At 36.9% G+C, this 13,011-nt stretch overlaps 1 protein-coding gene across 1 annotated transcript in view; it reads left to right on the plus strand.

Moving 5' to 3' along the window:
* Positions 1-5,161: 5,161 nt before the first annotated feature.
* Positions 5,162-13,011, plus strand: part of zanl (zonadhesin, like) — a 71,417-nt gene continuing 63,567 nt past the window's right edge. The window contains 3 exon segments of the mRNA XM_033326557.1: positions 5,162-5,186; positions 6,147-6,296; positions 6,420-6,685. Of these exon segments, the coding sequence (XP_033182448.1) occupies positions 5,162-5,186; positions 6,147-6,296; positions 6,420-6,685 (441 nt within the window).

Here is a 13,011-nt window from a genome sequence, read left to right on the forward strand (position 1 = left end):
AAAGAGGCTGCACCTTTAGATTTAGCCTGATAAAGTCTGAATGCCCAACCAAACCTAACCTAAACTTTTTACATCCTTTGCTTTAGTGTTAAATGTTTTTTTTTTCCCTCTTTCTCTTCTATTTGTATAGCGCCAATTCAAAACAAAAGTTATCTCAAGGCAGTTTACAGTGCAAGATTTAAGATCTTACAGAGTATAATTGTACAAAAAAGCAAGCAAGCTTTAGGCAACAGTGGAGAGGAAAAACTCCCTTTAGAGGAAGAAACTTCCAGCAGAACCAAGCTCATAGTGGGCAGCCATCTGCCTTGGCTGGTTGGGTTGAGTAGGGTGTATTATCACTAATACAGTCACAAGTGTCAAAGCATTTTGCATAGTAAGGCTAAGGACTTACAGAATGATAGAGAAGAACAAAACAAATGTTCCTTGAAGACATAGGCAACAGTGGGAAGAAAAAACCTCCAGCAGAAGCAGGCTTATCAGCCAACTGCCTATACCGGTTAGGGTAAGTGGAAACAGGAGAGAGAAAAGAACACTTTACACTGTGTCTCATTCACCCATTCGCACACACTGATGGCAGAGCTGCTGTGCAGCTGATCTGACTCACCAGGGGCAACTTGGTAGTATCTTGCCCGAGGACACTTTGGCATGTGACATGGCAGCCAGGAATCAAATCACTGATCCTACGATTGGCAGACAACTGCCCTAACTATTGAGCCACAGCCACCCTCAAAATAGTATCTCATTGAAGACTGATAAAAAAATTGGCAGGGACAGTTCAGGAACACCTTATTACTGGTTTGGACATGTACCAAAGTAATTGCTGAGATCAGTGAACAAGATGGCATTGCAACAGCAAGAAGGCAATGTACCATGTAACCACGTAAAGTAATGTACAATATATAGTATGTTTTTACAACTTTACTTTGGAATTTATATTGGTCTGAGATCAATAATTGCCAGTCTGCATTTTAGTCACTGCCCACTGGTTAGTGTGATTTTGTGATAAAGTATATGAATACAGGAAAGTGTAAACAGGAAATGCAATTCTGTTTTTCCCCACATGAGTATACATTACATGCTGAAAAGGTGCGTCCATGTGATCAAAGTATTCTGTTTATTACACAGTGAGCTCTCTAATGTCTTTATATAGTGTTTAATGGGCATCCCCACCCAAACTATGAACTGCTGAGAGGTCAGAAAACACACGTACACAGCCAGGGTCAGATACATACCTACAAACCCACACCCAAAATGAACACACCCTGTTCCTATCGCTCACAGTTACTTATTGACACATTTTGCAACATGAAGTGACGCAGCAGTGCACATCCACACCACCCACCCAATACATCCAACCTTGGTTTCTGCACAGCACCCCCCACCCCCATTCCCAACAAGTCATACTATATATGTGGCTTGTTGTTCAATGCTCTGTCCTGCTGTCTCCTTCTCCTGCTAACTAACAGTTAGCAATGGATACATCACAGTTTCTAATTCTGCTCTTATGGATGTATAGCTGTGGAGCAGAAGGACAGGCACAGCACAGGTGAGTCACTCCCAAAATAATCAGCAGGTTCATAATTTCAGTCCATAATTAAAAAGTCTTAACAGGTAAAGTTAAATATAAGGTGAATTCATATTCATATAGTCCACTCACTATGACTGCATTATAATGTTTTCTGCTAAGTATCACTGCACTTCCTGTAGAGATCATTGATCATACAGCAGATGTGCAGCAAGGTGGGTCTGTGTTAGGCTTTCTTTTTGGTTTAAAGACGTTTAGTTGTTTAGATGTTTAGGTCAAGGCCTTTCTCAAGAAACCCATGACTTTAGATGAAAAATTTCAAAGAATACATTATTGTCCACATTTGTTCCTCTTCAGCATGCATGCCATACAGATATTACACTTCCAGAGACATCTGGGGGCTGATAATTGGCTCATTGTAGTTCTTTTAAACTCAATATCTTGGATTGATATCTGACACCAACAAGAAAATTCTTATAGATATGACTATACTATATCCTATACTGTAGTGTGGAGAAGCCTTTGATACAAACTCTAGTCTTTCACTTTGCACAAAATAAAACAATAATATAAATAGATAATTTGAGAAACCCAAATCCAGATACTGTTCTTTACAGACACTCTTTGTTCTGTTAAGTCCAAATTTTTAGAGAGAGGTAAGGTGCTGGAATTACTAAGACTGATGACCTCGGTATTTCTAAAAGTCACTGACGCATTTGAATTATTTTCTAATTACAAATTCTCAGATTACAGAAAATTCATATTGCATATCTTAAAATAATGCATTGAATCTGTTATATAATAGTAAGTTTTACTGTACTTAGTTATCTTTTCATCCGATGCCATAAAGATATGATTTCACATATTGCAATATCAACAGCAGTTTTTACACTTTTATTGCTTTTTACGGCATAATTTAACTGAACATAGCGGTATTATAGTCTAGTGTGGATTATATTAATGCCCATCTGTAATTAATCTTTGTTTCTATGTCGCGAAGCTGATAAACCTTTAACCTGAATATATCCCTGTGTCTTTTTTCTCTTTTACAGTTTGGAGAAAACACAAAGAGAAGATGGTAGGTTGGTTTAACATGTATACAAATTAAATAGAACTATAATCTGAATTTGGACTTCACATATTCATTGATAGAATAACATGCTATGACATGCTATACTCATACAAAGCTAAGGCAGTAGCACAGCATGTGATCCACTAGCTCCTGAGTATTGTCCTTGGGATGACTCTGGACTTTACCTCTGTATAACTCTTTATCTTCATGGTTCATGACCAACAAACATTCTCACATTAGTTTGTTACAAGTCGAGAGGTGGTGGGTTGATCCTAATGATTTGTATTGTGGCCGATCCTGGCATATTTCAAAGTGTCAGTATTGGCCAAAATGAAGCTGATGTAAAAAGTAAACCTCTCCCCACCGATCCATAGTGTTTTGTTCATCTCTACCTGGTAGAGTTGCAGCACTGCTTTGTGCTGAGAGTAGATTGTTCTTTATGTACTTTATATAGTTATTTCTAGCATTAAAAAGTATTTAATTTGTATTTGAGGTGTGTGATGGTAGTAGAAAGCTTTTTAAATTCCTTTATAGAAATTAAACATAGCAACTTACAATAAACAGTCTGGATAGGGAAAGGACCTTAATGTAACCCCATACCCTCTAAAAATAAAACTGCTGTGATATTAATGATAGATCTGGCTTTCGTGAAAATGCCAGCTCTATTTTATTGACATATAGTCAGATGCAGACACTTTTATTCAAAGCAACTTGCGACAGTAGGCAGGGTAAGCATGAGGACCCCAACTGGAGGGAAGGCACAGCTGGGATTTGATCCCCGGTCCACTATACGGAAGTTGGTGATCTTACCGCTACACTAACCAGACCATGTGTTACTCTGAATGGGAAGAACAAGATAGAGACAATCAACACCTATAACAAAATAGAAGCGAGCCTTAAGGGCAACTATGTAGGATGAAATAAAAAAAGATCCATGAGTACACCAGAAAGGTGACTCCAACTGATGATGTGTTTAGTACATGCTTCAGGCAGCAGAAACTCAAGGAAGAAGAAAAGCAAGAACAACAACCATCGTGGAAGGAGAAACCCCTGCACAGAGGTGTAGCTCAGATTCTATCAGTGGCTGATAGATGTGAAAGCTGATAATGATAGATGTAGCAATTTCATTCATCACTTAGGATTAGGAGATGGAACATGAGAAGCTTGAGAAATAACATGGCTGAGAGAAGAACTAGAGAAGATGTGATGGTCAAAGCAACAGTGGTTCCCATTGTAAAAATTCCAGGAAAAACCTTCAAGATCTCCATTAGAGAGTCCTTTGTAATAGACAGTGCTTATAAAAAGTTTTCACCGCCTTCACCCACAGTTTAGAATGCCTTTAAAAAGTATTCACCCCCTTGGATGTTTCATTCTTTTATTGACATAATAAATAATCAATCATGGTCAAGAAAAGTTGGCCACAAAAAAAAAAAAAAAAAGATTGGAAAAATACCGGATTATTGTCAAAGTGAAAACAAGTTACTACAAAGTAATGCTATTTTAAAAAAATGTGTAAGGTTAGTGTAGTGGTAAAATCACCACCTTCCATTTGGGAGACTGGGGTTTGAATCCCAGCTGTGGCCTAGCTCCAGTAGGAGTCCTTAGGCAAGATCACCTTAAGCTTACCCTGCCAACCTTGTAAGTTGCTTTGGATAAATGTGTTTGCTAAATGTAAATGAAATCAGTGCTTGTAATAATATTTACCTCCTTTGAAATGACTGACCTAATCCAACAGAGGTCCAGATATTTGATGCTAGTAGTCCCATAATTAGTTAAACATGACCTGCTTTTCAATTACCTGTTCTCTGAGTTTATGGGAGTGTTCTTTTGTCTTCATGGTGTAATGGTAGTCAGGAACCTTCCAGACATAACTGTCTGGAAGGTTCTGCATTCACTGAGTGCAGTGAATGCATCTCAAGTGATTGCAGTATAAAGAAATGGAAGGAATATGGCACATATCTAAATCTGCCTAGAACAGGCCTTCCACACAAACTGAGTTACTGTGCAAGAAGGAGACTAGTGAGAGAGGCCAATAACACACACATGACTACTCTAAGGGAGTTACAAGCTTCAGCAACTGACATAGGAGAGACTGTACATACAACAACTGTTGCCCAGGTTCTTCACCAGTCAGAACTTAATAGGAGAGTGGCAAGGGGAAAACCACAGTTGAAGAAAACTAATGTTAAATCAGAACTTGAGTTCGCTGATAGGCATGTGAAAGACTTCATGGTCCAGTGGACGAGGGTTCTTTGGTCTGATGACCAAAAAGGTGTTTTTTGTCCGTCAGACAAGTCATTATGTTTGGTGCACACTAAACACTGCACATCACCACAAACACACCATGCCCACTGTGAAACACGGTGGTGGCAACATCACGCTGTGAGGATGCTTCTTGGCAGCCGGCCATTGAAGGCTTGTTAAGTTAGAGGGTAAGATGAATGTAGCAAAATATAGGACAATCCTGGAGCACAATCCTATTCAGTCTGCAACTGCAACTATGGCTTGGGAGAAGATTTGTCAAAGATGAGGTCTTGCAGGAAACTTGTCAGTGCAGGGCGAGTATGGTGGTCTGGTTGGAAACCGGAAGTGACGCCAAAACCAAGATCGCTGACCAATGGAGAGCACATGGACAAAATGGAGGACAATGTCAAAACCAAGATGGCAGACCAACGGAGAGCACATGGACAGAATGGAGGACAACGGAGAAAGTTCAGGACAGTAACAAAAGTGTCACACAAGCACCACGAAAAGATAGTCCAAACAATTATCGACAGGGCTAAACTCGGAGGTCTAGGGGAATCCAGGTCATACCCAAGTAGGCAGTTCAGAGATAAATCCGACAGGCAAAATCCACAACAGTAAGACAATCCAGGTCGAAACACAGGGAGATCCAAACCTAAATGGAGCAGGGAAGGAAACAACGAGGGAGAACACAAATCAGAGGGGAAACTCACTGAAAGGGGGAATCCAGGGTAGAAGGGGTGCAGGTCAGAGAAGGGGAACCAGGTAGATACAGGGACAGGTCTGGTACTGTGAGCAGGGGGAACAACAGGGAATAAACAGAACTCACAGCACCAGGGGGTCAGGCAAGAGATGGGGTCCAGAGCAGGCAGAGTCCGAAAAATCCAAAACAAGTCAGTCCAAGAAAGATACGGGATAATGTCCGGGTATAGAGAACAAACTATCTGGCAGGGGAAACAGGTGAGCAGGCCGGTATTTATACTGAGGGGGAAACCAATCAGGTGAGTGCATGTGATCAGACTGGGAAGAGGAAACAGGAAGTTGCCAAAATAAGAGCACGGGGGAAAACACCAGCAGCAACAAGGCTGGAATCATGACATTGTCAGCATAACATGTCATTAAAAATGCATGGCATGTCTTTTTAAATATAATAATATTTACAAACCAAAACATTATCTTTGCTAAAGGCTGCAATAAATCATTTACCAATAAAAGATAGTTTTGTTTGAAATTCAGGTAAATAAACTAATATACCTCACCAACACCATTTGTCAGTCTTCCTGTACTGTGTTTGTGTTTCTCCAGCAGTAGTGCTGACAGCCTGTGACTTTAACCAGGACAGTGAACCATTCTGCATGTTCATCCAGGACAGCAACGACCACAGTGACTGGATTCGACATCAAGGTCAAACCCCAACAACTGGCACCGGTCCCAGTGGAGACTACCCAGATGGAAGTCAGTCCTGAATAAGTGGATTATTTAAAATATTTGATTGTGCACAGTTACAAATAGCTCATGTCTTTTAATTAATTAATTTGCATTAATTCAACTCTTCCATTGGTCTCACTCTGTCTGCAGAGGGCTTCTATATCTACCATGAGTGTGATAATGTGTCTAATGGACAGATAGCTCGTCTGCTGAGCCCTTCACTGTCACCATTGACCTCCCAGATCTGTGTCCAGTTTAAATACTACATGTACGGGTCAGATTATCAGAATGTATTGAGGGTTCTGGCCAAGAGGCCCAACGGAGAGGAAGAGGTCTGGAAGAAGATTGGAAGCCAGAGTTCATCCTGGCTGAATGGTTCTATATCTGTGTCCAAACCTAGCAGTCAGAGCATCACTGTGAGTATTAGCAGGTCATTGATTGGACCAGTATTGGTAAAGCTATTGATTAGTAAAATTAATTTAAAAATATAATAACCAATTGGTATAAATGTTTTAATATACCCCTTATTGCAAATTTTAACCATGTTAGCAAAGCCCAGCAGAAAATATATATGCTGAGCAAAACATATCCTTCAAATGTCCCAGGCACTAAATATTTTACCAGTTTATTCATTCAAATATGGGAGAAAAAAGATTACCAAACCACCTTATCTCAGTCAGCCAATGACAATTCTCTGATGAACTACAGTATATGGAGCTCCTAAGATTATGGTGGTGGATTTCTTTCAGATACGTTTGTGTTCCCTTTGCAATACTTGAGCTTTTCCTTGCAGTGTTTTTGCAGTGGCTTCTCAACACATTATTATTCCCTCTGATTTACAATGGATTAGTGTTGAGAGGTCTTTTAATTAACAGCATGCATCTAGCTACAAAGCTTTTTGCTGCACCAGAGCCAATATTTGGGGTGAAGCCAATTGCTCTGTGGCCGCAGCAAACAGCAGACTACTCCACAAGAGAATGCAAAACGTGTTGCAGTAAAACGCAAAAGTATTGCATGGTAAGGCAAAAGTATGGTTTTGTGAGAGAAAATAAGTATCATGAGGCAATGCAAAATTAGCTCTTAAAAAATGCACCATTGTGATTTTATTCCAGTTTATTAAAATGTTTTTTGTGTTTGTTCATGTTATAATTATCCTGCTGTAAAACCCACATAAATTTTTTTCATTATTGCGTTTCACAACAACTTGATTCTCCACATTGCATTTAGAGGTACTGTAACTTACTGAAAAATAAACCCAAACTAATCACAAACTCTTAAAAATAGATAATTAAAAGCTCTTAATGCAAATATATATATATGTATTCATATATATTATTATAGTAAATAATAATTATAACTAGATAAAGCATTTCCTGAAGAAAATGCACTGTGAATGCTGAAACGCTGAATCGATTCATGAAGAACTGCTGAAAGTTGATGAAGAGAAACAGGAAGTGTTTTAACAGAGATAAACATATGAAGAAGAAGATAAAACAGCTGAATGTTAACTTAAAACAGCTGAAATAGATTTGTTGAAGTTAATAAAACAGCTGAATTTATCTAAACAGTTAAATTTAAAGTTAAATGTTTAGTTAAAAAAACTGAAATAAATTTGCTAAAGTTGATAAAACATAGCTGAATATATCTAAACATTTAAATTTAAAGTTAAATGTTTAGTTAAAAAAGCTGAAATAAATTTGCTAAAGTTGATAAAACATAGCTGAATTCATCTAAAATATAAAAGTTAAAAGAATAGTTAAACAGTTTTGTTAAAAAGAGCTGAAAGTAGAAGAAACTGAAGCAGGTTAGCAAAGAGCCGCTAGCATAAACATGCTAACTACACACGAGCCTGTACAAGTGTCTGACGCTGATTTATAAACAGCCCTGATCACATGACCCGACACAGCCGTTGCCACGGAGACTGTAGGGGAGAGGCGGGAAACTTCAACTGCCAAGATTTTCACTCGTGAAAACTGATTTGGAGCCCTTACAAACAGGCTTATTTCAGCAAAACTACGATAGGTACCGTCATAAAAAGTTAACTACGTGAGAGCTAAGACTTTAATGAACCACTAGTGTGAATTTTATGTTAGAGGACTGAAAATTGTGGTCACAGGAGCGAGAGATCCAAGTGCACCCTTCAGCTTCTTGGACAGAATCTCAGACCGAATTTAACATTGGCGCTAATGGGAGAGCGGAGGGGGACTCCCGTCACTCTGAGGCTCACAGAGAAAAAACGATTTGTCTCTCAGATTAGATAAATATCTTATCAGAATCAGGACAAGTTTATCTACAATATTATGAAGAAATTATTCAGAAAGAGTGAAAATTGCGGCCGTGCAGACAGTTTATTCAGAAAGATTTCGGTTTGAAAAAATCGGCCTCTCCACTCTAAGCTGTGACGTCATCCACTCTAGCTGCACCAACGTTCCATCATTCACTCCCATTATAAAGTCCAAAATCAGCCAAAAACATCAAGTCACAAAAACTGAAATTATGAAAAAACTATAAAAAATATTAAAAAACTGAATGGAAGATTAAAAGAGCAGAAATAGCTGAACATTTTGATACCTGAATGATTTCTGTAGCTGAAAGTATGCTGAAGTAGTTAAAGCTGAAAGAAGAAGAAGTTGAAGAGTTGCTGAAGAGACTCTCCCATAGGAATCCATTATAAAAAATAGTTATTAAAAGTTAAATATTTTAAAAAATATAAAAGTTATAAAAATTCTGAATGGAAGCACACTTCTCCTTAAAAAGCTGAACATTTTGATACCTGAACGGTTTCTGTAGCTCAAAGTATGAAGGAGTAGTTACGCGCCGAAAAACGTACGGAAGAATAATATATAATATATAACTAGACTAGATAAAGCATTTCCTGAAGAAAATGCACTGTGAATGCTGAAACGCTGAATCGATTCATGAAGAACTGCTGAAAGTTGATGAAGAGAAACAGGAAGTGTTTTAACAGAGATAAACATATGAAGAAGAAGAGAAAACAGCTGAATGTTAACTTAAAACAGCTGAAATAGATTTGTTGAAGTTATTAAAACAGCTGAATTTATGTAAAATAGTTAAAGGTAAAGTTAAATGTTTAGTTAAAAAAGCTGAAATAAATGTGCTGAAGTTGATTAAACACAGCTGAATTTATCAAAATAGTTAAAGGTAAAGTTAAATGTTTAGTTAAAAAAGCTGAAATAAATTTGCTGAAGTTGATTAAACACAGCTGAATTTATTTAAACAGTAATGTAGATAAAAACTGAAACGTTTTGAAACGCTGCTGAAATTAGCTGAAGAGAAACAGGAAGTGTTTTAACAAAGATAAACAAATGAAGAAGAAGCTAAAACAGCTGAAAGTTAACTTAAAACAGCTGAAATAAATTTGCTGAAGTTAATAAAACATAGCTGAATTTGTCTAAACAGTTAAAAGGTAAAGTTAAATGTTAAGTTAAAAAGAGCTTAAATAGATTTGCTGAAGTTTATCTAAACAGTAATTTAGATAAAGGCTGAAACGTTTTAAAACGCTGCTGAAATTAGCTGAAGAGAAAAAGGAAGTGTTTTAACAGAGATAAACAAATGAAGAAGAAGCTAAAACAGCTAAATGTTAACTTAAAAAAGCTGAAATAAATTTGCTGAAGTTGATTAAACACAGCTGAATTTAACTAAACAGTTAAAGGTAAAGTTAAATGTTTAGTTAAAAAAGCTGAAATAGATTTGTTGAAGTTAATAAAACATAGCTGAATTTATCTAAAATAGTTAAAAAGTTAAAAGAATAGTTACAGTTTTTGTTAAAAAGAGCTGAAAGTAGAAGAAACTGAAGCAGGTTAGCAAAGAGCCGCTAGCATAAACATGCTAACTACACACGAGCCTGTACAAGTGTCTGACGCTGATTTATAAACAGCCCTGATCACGTGACCCCACACAGCCGTTGCCACGGAGACTGTAGGGGAGAGGCGGGAAACGGAAAGATTTTCACTCGTGAAAACTGATTTGGAGCCCTTACAAACAGGCTTTTTTCAGCAAAACTACGATAGATGTCGTCATAAAAAGTTAACTACGTGAGACCCAAGACTTTAATGAACCACTAGTGTGAATTTTATGTTTGAGGACTGAAAATTGTGGTCACAGGAGCGAGAGATCCAAGTGGACTCTTCAGCTGGTCGGACAGAATCTCAGACCGAATTTAACATTGGCGCTAATGGGAGAGCGGAGGGGGACTCCCGTCACTCTGAGGCTCACAGAGAAAAAACGATTTGTCTCTCAGCTTTCATAAATAGCTTATCAGAATCAGGACAAGTTTACCTACGTTTCTCTGAAGAAATTATTCAGATAGAGTGAAAATTGTGGCCGTGCTGACAGTTTATTGAGAAAGATTTTGGTTTTAAAAAATCGGCCTCTCCACTCTAAGCTGTGACGTCATCCACTCTAGCTGCACCAACGTTCCATCATTCACTCCCATTATAAAGTCCAAAATCAGACAAAAACATCAAGTCACAAAAACTGTAATTATGAAAAAACTATAAAAGATATTAAAAAACTGAATGGAAGATTTAAAGAGCTGAAATAGCTGAACATTTTGATACCTGAATGATTTCTGTAGCTGAAAGTATGCTGAAGTAGTTAAAGCTGAAAGAAGAAGAAGTTGAAGAGTTGCTGAAGAGACTCTCCCATAGGAATCCATTATAAAAAATAGTTATTAAAAGTTAAATATTTTAAAAAGTATAAAAGTTATAAAAATTCTGAATGGAAGCACACTTCTCCTTAAAAAGCTGAACATTTTGATACCTGAACGGTTTCTGTAGCTCAAAGTATGCGGGACTAGTTAAGTGCCAAAAAACGTACGGAAGAATAATAATATATAACTAGATAAAGCATTTCCTGAAGAAAATGCACTGTGAATGCTGAAACGCTGAATCGATTCATGAAGAACTGCTGAAAGTTGATGAAGAGAAACAGGAAGTGTTTTAACAGAGATAAACATATGAAGAAGAAGAAAAAACAGCTGAATGTTAACTTAAAAAAGCTGAAATAGATTTGCTGAAATTAATAAAACATAGCTGAATTTATCTAAACAGTTAAATTTAAAGTTAAATGTTTAGTTAAAAAAGCTGAAATAAATTTCCTGAAGTTGATAAAACATAGCTGAATTTATCTAAACAGTTAAATTTAAAGTTAAATGTTTAGTTAAAAAAGCTGAAATAGATTTGCTGAAGTTTATCTAAACAGTAATTTAGATAAAGGCTGAAACGTTTTTAAAACGCTGCTGAAATTAGCTGAAAAGAAACAGGAAGTGTTTTAACAGAGACAAACATATGAAGAAGAAGATAAAACAGCTGAATGTTAACTTAAAAAAAGCTGAATTAGATTTGTTGAAGTTGATAAAACATAGCTGAATTTGTCTAAACAGTTAAATTTAAAGTTAAATGTTTAGTTAAAAAGAGCTTAAATAGATTTACTGAAGTCTATAATACATAGCTGAATTTATCAAAACAGTTAAAGGTAAAGTTAAATGTTAAGTTAAAAAAGCTGAAATAGATTTGCTGAAGTTGATAAAACATAGCTGAATTTATTTAAACAGTAATTTAGATAAAGACTGAAACGTTTTAAAACGCTGCTGAAATTAGCTGAAAAGAAACAGGAAGTGTTTTAACAAAGCTAAACATATGAAGAAGAAGCTAAAACAGCTGAATGTTAACTTAAAAAAGCTGAAATAGATTTGCTGAAGTTAATAAAACATAGCTGAATTTATCTAAAATATAAAAGTTAAAAGAATAGTTAAAATGTTTAGTTGAAAAGAGCTGAAAGTAGAAGAACCTGAAGCAGGTTAGCAAAGAGCCGCTAGCATAAACAGGCTAACTACACACGAGCCTGACGCTGATTTATAAACAGCCCTGATCACGTGACCCGACACAGCCGTTGCCACGGAGACTGTAGGGGAGAGGCGGGAAACTCCAACTGCCAAGATTTTCACTCGTGAAAACTGATTTGGAGCCCTTACAAACAGGCTTTTTACAGTAAAACTACGATAGATATCGTCATAGAAAGTTAACTACGTGAGAGCCAAGACTTTAATGAACCACTAGTGTGAATTTTATGTTTGAGGACTGAAAAATGTGGTCACAGGAGCGAGAGATCCAAGTGCACCCTTCAGCTCCTCAAACAGAATCTCAGACCGAATTTAACATTGGCGCTAATGGGAGAGCAGAGGGGGACTCCCGTCACTCTGAGGCTCACAGAGAAAGAACGATTTATCTCTGAGCTTAGATAAATAGCTTATCAGAATCAGGACAAGTTCATCTAAGTTTCTCTGAAGAAATTATTCAGATAGAGTGAAAATTGCGGCCGTGCTGACAGTTTATTGACAAAGATTTCGGTTTTAAAAAATCGGCCTCTCCACTCTAAGCTGTGACGTCATCCACTCTAGCTGCACCAACGTTCCATCATTCACTCCCATTATAAAGTCCAAAATCAGCCAAAAACATCAAGTCACAAAAACTGTAATTATGAAAAAACTATAAAAGATATTAAAAAACTGAATGGAAGATTTAAAGAGCAGAAATAGCTGAACATTTTGATACCTGAATGATTTCTATAGCTGAAAGTATGCTGAAGTAGTTAAAGCTGAAAGAAGAAGAAGTTGAAGAGTTGCTGAAGAGACTCTCCCATAGGAATCCATTATAAAAAATAGTTATTAAAAGTTAAATATTTTAAAAAGTATAAAAGTTATAAAAATTCTGAATGGAAG

The sequence above is a fragment of the Anabas testudineus genome, chromosome 18 (genome assembly GCF_900324465.2).
Source record: "Anabas testudineus chromosome 18, fAnaTes1.2, whole genome shotgun sequence".
Lineage (NCBI taxonomy): Eukaryota > Metazoa > Chordata > Actinopteri > Anabantiformes > Anabantidae > Anabas > Anabas testudineus.